At 40.5% G+C, this 15,860-nt stretch overlaps 1 protein-coding gene across 6 annotated transcripts in view; it reads left to right on the top strand.

Annotated features, from left to right (window-relative positions):
* DIP2C (disco interacting protein 2 homolog C) overlaps positions 1 to 15,860 on the top strand; it is a 326,462-nt gene that overhangs the window by 239,898 nt on the left and 70,704 nt on the right. For all 6 annotated transcript variants that reach the window (XM_075419735.1, XM_075419734.1, XM_075419736.1 and 3 more), the window contains 10 exons: positions 517 to 640; positions 1,134 to 1,243; positions 2,590 to 2,692; positions 3,043 to 3,107; positions 3,840 to 3,933; positions 4,051 to 4,170; positions 4,977 to 5,091; positions 10,918 to 11,057; positions 12,652 to 12,788; positions 15,023 to 15,231. In XM_075419735.1, coding sequence (XP_075275850.1) covers positions 517 to 640; positions 1,134 to 1,243; positions 2,590 to 2,692; positions 3,043 to 3,107; positions 3,840 to 3,933; positions 4,051 to 4,170; positions 4,977 to 5,091; positions 10,918 to 11,057; positions 12,652 to 12,788; positions 15,023 to 15,231 — 1,217 coding nt within the window. The remainder of the gene's footprint in view (positions 1 to 516; positions 641 to 1,133; positions 1,244 to 2,589; positions 2,693 to 3,042; positions 3,108 to 3,839; positions 3,934 to 4,050; positions 4,171 to 4,976; positions 5,092 to 10,917; positions 11,058 to 12,651; positions 12,789 to 15,022; positions 15,232 to 15,860) is intronic.

Here is a 15,860-nt window from a genome sequence, read left to right on the forward strand (position 1 = left end):
CATTACATGACATTTTAGCCTCACTGCCTATATCCCCTTGATGAAAGTAAAATGTAATGTGCTTTCTCTAATGGGCACTTGACTATCTGTAGTGCTCCTGAAATGTGTCTGCAACTACTCAATGAAATGATTATTGACAAATCAGGTTAGATCAGCATAAATAGTGATACTGTCACCACTGTATGCCTGTCATAACATCTGAAGGGTTGAAAGCTTTCTCCAGGTTGAAGCATCTATAACCTGTATTATTTCCTGGAATCGTCGCAGAATCACAGAATGCTTGAGGTTGGCAGAGACCGCTGAAGGTCGTCTGGTCCAGCTCCCTTGCTCAGGCAGAGCCACCTAGAGCAGGCTGCTCAGGACCGCGTCCAGGCGGGGTTTGAATATCTCTAGAGAAGGAGACTCCACAGCAGACTGCTTTCCTCTCAAGATAATGCGCCAAAGGACAAGAGCATTTTCAGCCTATAGTCACTTCTAATCAATTCTGTGTATTGCTTTTATTTTGCCGTCTATTAGGATGCAGGAAGCCAACAAATAGGCTTTTTGCTTGGAAGCTGTGGAGTTACTGTGGCCTTGACTAGCGACGCGTGCCATAAAGGACTGCCTAAAAGCCCCACAGGGGAGATACCACAGTTTAAAGGTGAGATAACCCTTGCTTATCATGGGTATCATAGGTCATTTACTACCGTAGCAGTCATTGCACTTGTTTAGTTGTGGTGGGTGAGGATCAGGCCCGTGATGCAATGCGTGCCCCGGGAGCAGCCGTGGCTGCTGGTTCGCGGTGCCCCGGCTGCGCGTCACTGGCTGGTAGCGATGGCTGCTCCCGCCTCATGGCTGCTGAGCCGTATGATTCAGTCATATGGCTAAATGGTAGGGACAGTAACCTCTGACAGGAGAGAGGTAATAAACTCTTTGGGTCGATAACAGCTTAAACAGCCCAGCCATTTCTTCAGGGATTGTCTGAGAAGGCCACAATAGACCTGTTAAGAAAGCAGTTCTGGAAAATCTTTCCCGTGCTACCCTGAGGTTTAAAAGAAGCAATGTTTAGGTAATGGTGGCACTGGCAGAGAAGAGTTTTGTCTTCTCTTAATCAGCAGAAGCTCGACAAAAGCTGACTTTTCTTTGTACCTCAGGCTGGCCGAAGCTGCTGTGGTTTGTCACAGAGTCTAAACACCTCTCCAAGCCGCCTCGTGACTGGTTCCCACACATCAAGGATGCAAACAATGACACAGCTTACATTGAGGTGAGTTAATGAAGATGCATCTGCTCCTCGCATCATTGCATGTGGCGCTTCTGGATTAGGTAAACATCATTATTCATTTGCTAGTCACAGAAGCAAAGAACGTCCTGTTTTAGCCTGTTAATAAGTAATATTTTCTAATAAATTATACTGGATATTGATTTCAGAGAAGTTAATGAAATGTTAAATTGCATTTTGGGGGTTTCCAACATCCATGTTTTTACGTCATCTATGTGGCTGCCGCAGTATTATGTTAAACTTGCCTTGACCAGTCTTGGTCTCATTCACAGCTGGGCTTGCCCACTGGCCTTGAGATGGATAGGCAGCAAGTTTCACAGTGCAGCTTCAGCTCTCATATTGCAACCTTCAGATCCTTTTAAGAGAAAGAGCTTGTTCAGATGCTTGCCTGTCACTCACTGCTTTGTGAGTCACACTCCCCCCTGAAGATCAGCATCAGGAATGGAAATTTAGCGATGCTGTTAAGTTTAATTTTTCTCGTTTACTTTTTTCCCATTCTTTTTTCCCCACATCTGCATAGACTCAAATGCCTTGAATTCAGTGACGTTAGTATTAAATTTAAATGATTATGCAAAGAGAATAGGTTCAAGTGAATGGAGCAAAGGCATTTCCTGTCTTCACTCAGTCAGAACACTGGGCTAGAGAAGCAGAGATGCCTCCATTTTCAATCTTGCTGATTATCTTCATCATGGAGAAAGATAAAAGTTTAACTTACTTTAATTGCCACTGATAGTCTTCAGACTCTTGCATAAAGTTGCAAAAATTTTTGCAGTCATCAGCAATGATCTCCCACCTCTTTTTTATGCTGCTCTTTCGTATTCTTCTGATCAAAGAGCTCATGTCTTTCGGACTGTATATGTATAGATTATTGTAACAGCACCCAGCAAGGACTTTGCAGTTGGCTCTTATCCTATGCCTTACAAGACACAGAAGAGAGAAGCTCAGGTTTATTGGCTGGCCTATAAAATCTCACATGTGAACACTTGAGCAGACTGAACAAGGTTATTCTGTGCTAAATCTAGCCAGTCCTTTGGTCATTAACATGATCAGAATTGTTAGAATTATTTTTCCAGAATGCCTGTATTCAAACAGCAAATGGATTTCTGATATCAAACCTGGGAAGCTTCAGTCCAAAAGAGAAAGCCTATCTGAAAAAAAGTGTCTTTAACAAAAAAAGTCTCCCAAATTCCTCAGTAATGCTGCAGCCTTAAAATTGAGTCATTAGATGTGTCCGTCATTCACCTACATAGGAAACACTTTAAACATAACCCCTAAATAATGGAAGTAGGGCAACTAGTGCACATTGACTTTCCCTGCTTATTTCTTTGTAGTACAAAACATGTAAAGATGGAAGCGTGCTTGGGGTGACTGTGACAAGGATTGCACTGCTGACGCACTGCCAAGCTCTGACCCAGGCATGTGGATACACAGAAGGTATGGAGTACAATTCCCTTGCCTCATCCTTAAAATCAAATGTCAATTATAATCTGGTTCTCACCAGGCTCTTCTCTTAAGTTTTACATAGAACTGTGTCAAAGACTTCTAGATTTTAAAACCTGATTTTTTTTTCACTAGTTTTACAAAACAGGCATGTTGAAAATATCTTTGTGAGAGGTACAAATAATGTCCTAGCCAATACACATCCTGCGCTGGAGACTTACTGTGAAAGTTAAGCTTTGAGGTCATCAGTCATCTTATACTGAAACTTCCATCTTTTGAGTGGGTTTGCCTTGGGTTGATGCCATGTTCTAAAAAATAAACTCTGTTTTGTTTTTGTTGGACAGCTGAAACAATTGTGAATGTATTAGATTTCAAGAAGGATGTTGGTTTATGGCATGGGATTCTTACAGTAAGTATGTTTTTTTATTTTATGTGAGAAAATAAACTAACCTAATATGCTTATTACTGTCACAAACTGGGATGTTGTACAGTTTCTTCTAATACAGATTTTTCTGCTTTGAAAGCACAAAATGTGTGACTTAAACCCATGATCTTCTGCTAGTACACTTACCCATAATGAGCATGGTAAAGATGCCAATATATTTTTATGCATCATGTCGAGTATTCTGGCCCCATTCTTACCATCTTATTCTGATCTTACTGATGTGTGATTTTGAGATCAGGCTTCATAGCAGAAACAAATTAAATTTGTACTAGCAGAAACAAATTAAATTTGTACTTGCCTCTGTAAGGATATGATCCAATGGCATAGCTATATCGCCACTGACTAGCTTGTCTATCAAAACTCCCACCAATGGGTGGTTTTCTAATATTAAAGCATTTCTGATACTTTAAATTGCAGAAATTGTCTACCTTCTGTTTGAATGTCTGCTTGGATTGACAGGAGAGGCAACTGAAATATTTTTAAGGGTTGCTTCTAAAGGTGCTGCTGCAGTCAGTGACTGACAGAATACTTAGTGCTCACTGATCATTTAAAGAACAGATACCAAGTTTTGAAGGGTCACTCTTTGGGGGTCCCAGGATGTACAGGCCCTACATACTCTGATGTCCCTGCCCGTAACACAATATAAATAATTGCCACAATTGTTGTATAAAACCCATTTATCTTGTTTGATTTCAGAGTGTCATGAACATGATGCATGTTATAAGTATTCCATACTCTTTAATGAAAGTGAATCCACTGTCATGGATACAAAAAGTCTGTCAATACAAAGGTAAGGAACAAGAATATACAAAAGTGTGCTTGATAGTCAAAATCAAAAGCACAAATTGATAATACAGCTGTGTAGCTTTGGTGTGGTGTATTAGTAATCTTCCCATCCTTATTGCAGCAAAAGTTGCCTGTGTAAAATCCAGAGACATGCACTGGGCATTGGTGGCACATCGAGATCAGAGAGACATCAACCTTTCCTCACTGCGTATGCTAATAGTGGCTGATGGTGCAAACCCATGTAAGTGGTGCTTCTGTGGTCCAACAGAGAACAGAAGTGTTCTCTGTCTTGTATTTAATGTTTCAGTCTTCAGTCATCTTATCTAAAATACTTACAGAGCATAGGGTTTGTCTGCTGCAAACTATATGATATTGATGGAAACAGTAATTAATTTTGGGGTTTTTTTTTTTAATATTTTTCTTTAGCAAACTCTGAAGCAAACTTGATATTCCACATAACGTGAGTTGCAGTAAATTCAGTTGTGTTTAACATGACAGTCATGCATAACGAGCGAAGTAAATAACCTTAAGCTATGGAAAGGGTCAGAACATTTCTTCCAAATGATGGCACTCAGATGTAACTGAAAATTTTAGGAGAATACTTATACTACTCTAGAGAACCACAGCTGGATCACTTCATGACAATTAATATTGTGAACTGTTTATATTAAAGATACAAACATATAGATGTTCTGCTTGTTTGTGGTAGTTTACTTCAAGTTTCTGAATTAAATCTTTAATTTATCTCATCTTAAAAAAGAAAACTGTAATGAAATTCATATTGTAAATCACCTAGCAATAATGGCTTTTCTACGTAAGCGTAGTGAAAGCACTTTATGCTCACAAATTAGTCTTTATTCTCTGTATGCATACACAACTACATATATGTAGTTGTAGCAGCTATGACTTCTTTCCCAGTGGACATAGGTCCATTTTCATTTTTTTCTCCTGAACAGCCTGTATATTCAATAGTAAGTTTACAGTTTGAATAGCATCACTTCAGAAATCAGATTATTTTTCTCTTCTGATTTTTTTTTTTTACCCCAGGGTCTATTTCTTCCTGTGATGCATTTCTCAATGTCTTCCAAAGTAAAGGTCTAAGACAGGAGGTCATTTGTCCCTGCGCTAGTTCACCAGAAGCTCTCACTGTGGCTATTCGAAGGTACTGTGTTACACCAATAGAAATAGACCGACTGTAGAATATAAGTGGTTGTTTGAAAAGAAATGAAAAAAATATTCAAGTATGAATCTGCATACTTAACTTCTGAATGACATTTTGAATTTTCATTTTGTTTATGTCCAAAGAAGGCATACAAGAAGAATTTGTGGACTAATAATTTAATTTCAGAGTGCTTTATAATATAGATTTTATTTCTGTGATTTTATACGATTTTGAATGGAATAGACTAAAATGCAAAAGCTAATTCTGTAAAAAGAAGTGAAAAAATGCCACCATAACCAGAAAATTAATTAAAATATAGGAGTTTAAGTGGAATTTCTATCGAGGAAAATCATGCTTTGAAATAGTCTGCGTAAAGAGAATTGTGACATTCCATTCTGCAGGGTTTTTTTGGCTGACTGGCTCTTTTTAACCATTCATAGACTTTCAGTAATCATCTGGAAATGCCCTTTGAGTCTGGGGGATTTGTGCCTAGAAATAAAATGGATAAATTCCAATAAAACTATTAAGCCTTATGTACATGAATGTCAGTATGCAGCAGTCACCTCTTGTGAGTGCTGTAGCACACAGTAAATGGCATAATTGTTGTCTGATTTGGCAGAGTTTTCTAAGAGTTATACCTTGAACGGTAGGCGCTTTGGTTTTAAGTTCAGATTTCTGCAGCCATTTATAATTATTTCACATGTTAAAACATGCAGTGTAAAACTAAAGCTCTGTAACAGCATTAAGTAAAATACTTCCTGCCACAAAGTTTAAAAAACACTGTCCAAGTGAAATTTAACTAGATTTTAATTAGCTTTCTAACACATGAGGCCAAGACCATGGTTGACTTTCAGCCACTTCATTGGATGGAGCTCTGAGCAACCTGGTCCAGTGGAAGATGTCCCTGCTCATGGCAGGGGGGTTTGAACTAGATGATCTTTAAGGTCCCTTCCAACCCACCATTCTATGATTCTATGATTATTAGCTTAAAACATCTGAAAGCATCCATCACTACTCACCCTGTCCAAGTTAGTTGTCTTTCTGTGAACTACAGGATCTCAGAGAGCCCTTCATTCAGCTCCACCAGCCTGTTCTCAGCTTTATATCAAGGAGTACATTGTTTTTCCCTTGTGTTGGGTTTCCCTGCCATAGGCTGTGCAGACCTTCACTGCTTTGGAATGAGCTCTTGCTTGTGAGTGCAGAGAGGAGGTGGAAGGGCAGCGCATATCGCCTGTGCTGAGCGCTGATTAATGGGAGAGGGTTTTCATTTCCTGGGCCAGCCCTGGGAAATCTGCCCCAGATCACAGATTATGAAGTGGGAGAACTCACTGCATCTCAACGTACGATGGCTGGCATGCCCTTTCTAGACTCAAACTCTATCCTTAGAGTCACCTGAAGCACTGCAGATTCATTTTCAAATTAACTGGCATTGAGAGCTTACATAAAAAAATTTATTAGCACATAAAATAGTGGATAATTAAAAAAAAAAGGGCATTTTTATCTTCAGTGCCTCGCTGTGTAATTGCAGAGCAGTTCTTACTACAGTGGATGTTACTGAGCACATACCTCCTTTTTTTGAAGTCTGTTTAATGGTAGGATAATACCAGCTGAACTTGGGAGCTTTAGTATTTTTCATTTTATTCAAGCCATCTCCACTGACAGTAAAGTCGTTATCATGCAAGTTCCAAAGAGTTACAGCTGAAGTATGCATTAAAATTACTCCCTGCAGAGCACAGATCCAGCGAGCTCCCTGTTAATGCTCCGACTCTTTCAAAATCTGTCGTGTATTTTAACTGATCCTCCTGCAAGGCAGAGTAACAAAACCAGTTCTCAGTTGAAATACTCTTCTAGTTTAGAAAAAGACAGTCAGTAATACACTAATAGGTACTTTAGTCTTAGAGCTGAATCATGAAGCCTAATATTGATGGGAATGTATCATGCAAATAATTCTTTATTGTATTCCCCTTTGGTTTATTACTATTAGTCTGAACCCACTTGCTTAAGGGAGTGCAAAAGTTTAAGTACAGGTCTGTTCCCGTTTAAACGACTGGCAAAAACATAGTGGTAAAGTAGATCATGTCTGTAAATCGTAGTGGTAACTGTTCTTAAAATGCTCTACAGCTACTTGGTATGAACAAATCAACTTTGAAGTAGATGCACATTGTCCCTCTTTCATGGTTAAGAAAGCTAAAGGGGTAGGTTTGTCTGGTGATGTAAGCTAAATTTACTTAGTATATGAAGTAGGTAGAATTATATCTTTTGTTTAGTTGCTCCTAATTTAATCAAAGGATTTATCTTTGTCTAGCAAGCAGTCTTACAGAGTTCCAAATCCAGTATTAGAAATACTGAATGTGTAAAAAAATTTAAAATGTTAACTTTAAAAATAAATACATTGGAATGGGGTTATTTATTTGAGACAGCCAGCATGGCTTCACCAAGGGCAAGTCCTGCCTGACCAACCCAGTGGCCCTCTATAATGGAGTGACTGCATCAGTGGGCAAGGAAAGAGCTATCGATGTCATCTGTCTGGGCTGCTGTCAGGCCTTTGACATGGTCCCCCAAAATATCCTTCTGTCTAAATTGGAGAAATATGGATTTGATGGGTGGAGTGTTTGATGAATGAGGAATTGGTTGGATGGTTGCATCTAGAGGTAGTGGTCAGCGGCTCGATGTCCAAATGGATGCTGCTGACAAGTGGTGTCCCTTGGGGGTCTGTACTGGGACCGGTACTACTTAATATCTTCATCAATGACATGGACAGCAGGATCGAGTGCACCCTCAGCAAGTTTGCAGACGACACCAAGCTGAGCGGTGCAGTTGACACACCAGAAAGATGGGATGCCATCCAGAGGGACCTGGACAAGCTTGAGAAGTGGACCTGTGTGAAGCGCATGAAGTTAAGCAAGGCCAAGTGCAAGGTCCTACATCTGAGTCGGGGCAGCCCCCGCTATCAATACAGGCTGGGGGATGAAGGGACTGAGAGCAGCCCTGCCGAGAAGGACTTGGGGGGTACTGGTGGATGATAAGCTGGACATGAACCACCAGTGTGTGGTCGCAGCCCAGAAGGCCAACCATGCCCTGGGCTGCATCTGTAGCAGCATGGCCAGCTGGGCAAGGGAGGGGATTCTGCCCCTCTGCTCGGCTCTGGTGAGACCCCCCCACCTGGAGTCCTGCGTCCAGCTCTGGAGCCCCCAGCACAAGGAGGACGTGGAGCTGTTGGAACAGGGCCAGAGGAGGCCACAAAGATGATCAGAGGGCTGGAGCACCTCTGCTGTGAGGAAAGGCTGAGAGAGTTGGGGCTGTTCAGCCTGGAGAAGAGAAGGCTGCAGGGACACCTTACTGTTGTGATAGGACAAGGGGTAATGGTTTTAAACTAAAAGAGGGTAGATTTAGACTGGATATGAAGAAGAAATTTTTTACAGTGAGGGTGGTGAACCACTGGCACAGGTTGCCCAGAGAGGTGGTAGATGCCTCGTCCCTGGAAACATTCAAGGCCAGGTTGGACAGGGCTCTGTGCAGCCTGGTCTGGTTGAAGATATCCCTGCTCACTGCAAGGGGAGATGGGACTAGATGACCTTTAAAGGTCCCTTCCAACCTCAACTGGTCTATGATTCTAGAATTTATCTCTCATCTTCTTTCCAAATGATTTTTCTCTTTCTGCTTGGCAGAGATACTTGTTTTGGGGATGTTCCCATGTGGATATCACGGACAGGACAAAATAAGATACCATATATTGCAGGATTGTTGCTGACAAAAGACATTATAAGATTATGTACAGGTGCTGTCAGGTGCTTGGCTCCCCACCCCACTCCTCTGTCCTGGTCTTCTGACTGTATTCCCTTTTGGTGTCAGGCAGCTGGTTACCTGCAAGAGGCGACTCAAGCACAGTTAACTGGCGTCTCATTCAAGGATCCACCTCAGACTACCAGGGTACAGAAGTGCTCTGAAACAGCAGCTCTGAAAGGCCTGTCCTGTGGACCCCAGGTCCTCAGCGCTGACTCTTGCCTTCTGCACACCTGCTTCCATTGCACGTTCCATTTATTAGCCCAGGCAAAGCTGTTTCCTCAACCCAGGCCACATCACGCGTGGCTGTATTGACATGGCCCCCAGCCCGATCCTAGCAGACCTTGGGCCTCCAGCTTCCCACCCTGGCACCCTCAGCCTGAGCACAGCCAGTGTCTTCCAGAGCTGCACCCGCTCTTCTTTTCAGCAGTCTTTGGATGTGATAAACAATGCAAGAAAATGTATGTGATGAAAGTCTAGATGGCCTCTACTCCTAGAAGGCTGTGAGAAGCTGCGTGTGTCTGCGGGAGACCTTTCTTCTCATGAGCAGTAAAATGTGTGTTGTGGGGAGCAAGGGTGAGAGGAGCCTGATCAATAACGTCGCTGAAAGTTCCTTTTACATGATGGGAATGCTATTTGTCACAGCTGCTTGTTTACTAGCACCATTTGTTATGCTCTAATGCGTTTTCAGGCGTGCCCACATCCTTCTTTGTTGACGATGTCACTTGAGAAATATGCTTCATAAAACCTATTAATTGAAATTTATAGTGCCGATCACTGCAAGGTTTACGTGAGCGTGATTGGCTAAGGTCCATCTAGTATTTCAAGCACAGTAGAGGAGAAATGTCGTATAAAAGGACATTAGCTGTTAAAAAATCGTTGTTTTATGGTGGAGTATTTAGGAAAAGTGCAGAATCCTGAACTAAATATTGGCTGTTTTATCCATCTCCATCAGCTGGAGTCTGGCTGCTCTACATGGATGCATTATCCAAACTCAAATCAGCATCACATTAGCTTCTGGTGTTGCATTTTAAAATGCAGGACAGTGTAAGAATCTGTCCAGACGTGAAGAGCCCTGATGTATTCCCTTGACTTAATAACTTAATAACTTGCACACATCAACATTCGCTTGTCAAGGCACACTCTACATAGGTAGAATTGTATCCACTGATACAGCGGGCGGTTTTATGCTGAAACAAGTTGACAGACAGCTTGTGCTGATGCTGTGGAATTGCACAGTGTGTCGGCAGTGAATCTGAGCAAACTGAGGCATTCCGAAGAGGCTGCATCCACAGCATTTTGACCATGACTGATGAAGGTGTAATTTGTTTTAATTTTCATGACGTAAATTAGGGTAGGAAGAATTCAATTATATGCACTAAATTAAAGAAGGTAAAGTCCTGGCAGCTTCCACACATACTTTGCAGTGAATCTATTACAACCTGATTTCTTCTGTTTAGTGATTTTAAATGCTGAAGTAATGGGAGTGGGAAGCCATATCTGATTTAAACATGGGATACTTGTATTGTAATCTTAGCTTTGATATCAGTGTGCTAGAGTTAGGCTTCTGGTCTGGCAGGTGAATTTGGCTTCCTAGTTCTAGGTTGGCTCAGAATAGATAACATATAGAGAGTTTATTAAGTTATTTACTGATCAGTTCCAAATACTTAGAGTGCAGTTTCCCTCCACATTGTCCGCACTGCCTTTTGGTTTTTTTAAAACAAGGCAAAAGGCCTTTACGTGGATGATCAAGCAATCTCTGTAAATCTATCTGAAAATTAAATATAAGCTGTTTTGGGTAAATGTTAGGTGTTATTTTCATCTCTGCAGCCCCATATATGTGGGTGGCTGCTGAATGGGAGTGTTGACAGACATAATTACTCAGAAATGACTGAAAACCAGGGTTCTGTCAGGTCTAGTAGGGGAAAAAAGAAGGTGAAATTTTGCTCAAATAGGGGAGTATTTGCAAGAGTGGTCCATTAAGAGTAAGTAAATGCTTACATGTGCCTGATGGTGCACTGATGTTATAACCCATGGTTGCAGGCCAACAGATGACAGCAATCAGCCACCCGGCAGAGGAGTTCTGTCCATGCATGGTCTCACTTACGGAGTGATTCGAGTGGACTCTGAAGAAAAACTTTCTGTTCTGACTGTCCAGGATGTTGGCTTAGTGATGCCAGGAGGTAAGGAACTTTCTTTGAAACTTATTATGATTCATCAATTGAAGTAATTAACTGTAGAAAGTCATAGGTGGGCATACTTTGCTATTAGACAGCAAGCTTTGGGATTAGAGCATGTGTAATTGAAAACATTTTAGTCCAAAATCATTACCTTGTAAAATGTCATGGTTTGGAAATCCCAAGATTTCTTGTCTGTTTTTGCCTCCATGGCTGTCTTTACTTGTATTAGTGGTGTGCTTTAAACAACCTGTCAGCACATCAGAACATCCATTCCTTAACTGTGAGATACTGGTACAGAAAATAAGGAATTTGGATTCTGATGTATGGCGGCTATAAATATCCCTAAAGTTGACCCATATGAAACTCGGCAGTGAAAGTTTTCATAACCTGCGATAAGGATCAACAAAATTGCCATCTGAAGGCTTGCAGAATGTTTTTCCAAAGATCTTGTGCTATTACCCAGTCATTAGAAAGAGGAGGTGTGACTGAACAGTTCATGTTGATAAATTCAAACTGAAACCAGTGCTTCTAAAGATGCAGATAAGAGTTTTCGTAAGAGAGCTAGATTTTAAATGAGATGTTATGGAGACTAGGAAAGGATAATACTGTAGTTTTTCATAAGAGAATGTCTGTTATGCACCAAAGGAATAAATCATAATGATGCATCTTAGAATATTTCAGTTGAATAACTTAAAATAAAGGAAGATAAGATTGGTTGTTGTCAAATAGTTGTCATATAAGGTATTATTATAGATATGCCACCTTGCACTTCATACTACATTCTCCTACATGCTCCTGTTTGTCCTCAGAGTGAGGTAAAGGTCATTCAAGATTCTTGACACTTGTAGTTAAAGGATGTACTGATTCATTTCTGGCCTCCCTTGTTCATCATATCCGCTTTCCAACTGCAAAATCTACACATGCTGGACTTCTACTCCAGGGACTGTAGCCAAAGCAGCATACTTGATTCTTATTCACATGGCTCACACATACAACAGTGCTTCTTCCTCAGACCAGTGCTTTCTAATCCCTCCTGTTTAGCTCTTGCTGTCTCTGCAGTCCTGTAAGACCAGTGAGAGGGAGTCTGAGCTCTGACAAATTCGTAGTGAAACAACTGTACTAGTCTCCTAGAATATCTTGATCTTTCATATGGTGTTACTTGCTACTTTGTGAGAGGTAGATTTCCTGGTTGCCTGCCTCCCTGGCAGTGTAATTATTATCAAGAACCCCATTAATTTATTTCATTTTGCACTGACTGTGGCAAATCTGGTCTTCAGTATGCAAAACTGGGAACAGAATCACATTTCACAGCAACATTACCGATCAACTGAAATTTTAGAGAGCAAGGCAAATTAGGTTTTGTTAGGAGTGTGAAGTCTGAGTTTACATAAAGGTTTTTACATTCTTTCTGTAAGTGTTATTTATAATACAAATAACATTCGATAGTGTTGAACACCTTAATGTTTGAGAAACCGACTGTTAGACATTAGAGCCTACATATAATTTATTTGTTTATGTCATCTCCACCACAGTGTCTTCCTCATAGCATTTATATTATTCTGTAGTTAATTTTATAATGTTTTTGCTCTCCCTCTAGCTATAATGTGTTCAGTGAAGCCAGATGGAGTTCCTCAGCTCTGTAAAACAGATGAAATAGGAGAACTTTGTGTATGTGCTATTGCAACGGGTACATCATATTATGGACTCTCGGGCATGACCAAAAATACTTTTGAGGTAAGTTGTCCAGAAAACACTATATAAAATCCTTCCTTTTTAGCTTTTTCAGGATAATATTTCACATAAAATACTGATATTAATGATATCAGAATAGCAGTAATAATCAATGCTTGTGGCTTGGAGCCTTAAGTACTCTAGCCAGATAATCTGCACTGAAGCCCATTTCATTAAGTGCAATAGCAGATATTTATGTGGGTTTAGATTCGGCTCTGAAGAGCTTTTACTTTAATTTTGAAAGACGATACCAGGGGCTGAAACAATCAGAAGGAAAGCAGGAAGAAAAACAAAGTTCAAAAGGTAATACTGTACAAGTCTATGAGCTAGCTACGTGCAGAATTTGACTGTTGCAAAGGGTAGGAAGGCTGCTGGTTATCTTTAAAAAGCAGTTTCCGCAACGCAGCCAGCATTAAAGTCTTGCATTTATGCAGAATCCTGACTGATGTAGTCTTCAAGAGGTATCTGAATAGCAAAGATACCTTTTCTTAATTAGTCCACACCTGCTTTTGTTTGAATTGCCTTAGGTGAAAGCCTTTTTTGCTTTGCGGAATCTGTTTTCCAGTAGGTTTCAGCTCCAGTGCAGGCAGCTGCATTGATAGCTCTGTTGTACCTGCTCACTTGTTATCATTAACTTCCACTGAAGCCAGTATGAAAGGCTGAACAAATCAGAGAAATACTGAAAAAATTTGAGCTGACATTTTTATTAAGTTCTGATTTTTTTCTCTTTTAATATTTGAGGAAAAAAATAAGAAAAATACATTTACATTTCTTTTAACAAATGCTCTGATATTACCATTTTTAATAGACCAAACATGACTAATATCTCCTGCAAAGTGCAGATCTGAATGTTGTAAACACTATACATTAAATAATTAATGGAGACTAGTGGATACGACTCTCCATCCTGCTGTTGAAGACAGGAATCCTACTATGCTATTGTGATCTGAAATTTGTTGGTAGCTGATTATTGTGCTACAAGTACAATTTACAATACCCAGTGTGAATGATAATCCCAGATTTAACATATTTCAGGGGAGAAAGGTACTTACTTTCGTTTTGTAGTACTTGATATAATTGTTAAATCGTTCATAATTCATAACTGGGTCTGCAGTTTAGCAGCATGTTTAGAATGATTTGGACTTGTTCCTAATGGTAAGCAAGTAAATTGATATACAGTGAGCAGGACCACTCATTTTTAATGTTAACCATGTTCTTAGGAGCCTGCTACAAGTGGACCTCTTTTTTGTTTTCGTGTGTAATTCATGCTGCAGGTATTAGAGAGTCAAAAGAGTTTTGTGTTCCTGAAATGAATTATGCCTGAGGATGTATAAGCATTAAATCTGTTCAGTAAGAGTCATCCATGGGCATCTGGCAGCAGGATTTGACCTTTTTTTTTAGATGACCCTTGAAGGACACTATGTAGCCATGGTCTTCCACTTGCCATTGTATTAAATAGATTGCCTTTAGACTATTTCAGTTTAAAGAAGTGATGGTAGCGAAGTGTGGTTGCTCAGAATGCAGCTCAAAGCAACTCATGTACCAGAAGGATAACGCTGAGCTAGTGAGGATAGGAAAAGTGGTGGCAATCTGCCTGCGGAAGTGAAGTTTGCGTCTGGTGTTCAAACATCTAGAGAGGCTCTGTATGGGGCTGTATTTTCACTCTTAGACATGCTACAGAAGGCATTGTCACTGGTGTTATGAGGACTTAATTGACCTTAGATAAAAATGTGGTCAGCTGCAAGAGTCATTAATGTACAGTACTTGAAAACAGCTTCACTTCTAGCCTGCTTGTTTCTCTATACTGTGCTGGCAGTGAACATGAGGTACTGAAAAAAGCCTCTGCTGTAATGTTTACAGTTTAATCTCTCAGGTAACCTATACATAGCACCTCAGGCTAGCTGCATTCTCCATGACCGGTTTTTTTTGTTATTCAGTACTGTTTATGTTGATTTATGTGGTTTTTTAAGATCATACATGATTTATAGAGCCATGGTTAGGGAAAATATGTGGTAAACAGAGTGAGATTGAACTTGCTGGAACTCAGGTATTGAAAATAACACACACTAGCCTAGGAGTTTCCTGACACTGCCTTTATGGCCAGTGAAGAGTGAAAAGCATCACCAGCAACCTATTTACTTCATTCCAGAAGAGCCGTCTGAGAGAGCGTGCCTGAAATACTTCACAGCATGATCTCTGTGTATAGCAGTGAAGACCTATGTTTCTTTGTCTTACAGGTGTTTCCTATGACCAGTTCTGGTGGCCCTATCACTGAATATCCTTTTATAAGGACCGGACTACTTGGCTTTATAGGACCAGGTGGACTTGTCTTTGTTATTGGCAAAATGGATGGTTTGATGGTTGTCAGTGGAAGACGACATAATGCTGATGACATTGTGGCAACAGCACTGGCCGTGGAACCAATGAAATTTGTCTACAGGGGAAGGTTTGATCCTTTCTTTTCTTATATTGTGTAGAAATCCTTATTTTGCTCAGACCAGGTGTAAGTGACCCAAAATGCTTTCAGAAGGCAGTGCCAAATTTGCACTGGGCTGTCTGAAAGTTGCTGGTATCAGTAAAATGGCAATGATAGAACCAGGACACAGCAGAGGGAAACCTAAGACAGTGTTGAGGCAGATACCAAGGTCCAAAATTGTGATGATTAGAATTCCCTGTTGAACAGTTGGTTAATTCTGAAGATGTTGACTCAACAGAATCGTAGCTCTCTGAGTTTAACATTTCCGACATGCCTAACACACTGCGGTGCCTTGTGTGACCTTCCTAAGGTGTTGGAACTGAGCAGGAGACATCTAAAACTTCATCTAAACTGAAGAGCCTAATGCAGTAACATGCGTTCACACATGATCACATGGCAGACCTCTCACAAAAAGAAGTTGCAGTTACTTTCTTCTAAGATGGGGCCAAAGGACGTGGCTGGCTGTTACACAACAGTTTAACAACCTCACTGTGACCCAGATGTAGTGCTTTTCTTATCCCAGGAAGGTTCACTTCTCCAACCCTGCTGTGACATTATGCCTGTATTTACATGATTCTAAAACAAACCCACCTATTTCT

This window comes from Opisthocomus hoazin, chromosome 4 (assembly GCF_030867145.1).
Source record: "Opisthocomus hoazin isolate bOpiHoa1 chromosome 4, bOpiHoa1.hap1, whole genome shotgun sequence".
Taxonomy (NCBI): domain Eukaryota; kingdom Metazoa; phylum Chordata; class Aves; order Opisthocomiformes; family Opisthocomidae; genus Opisthocomus; species Opisthocomus hoazin.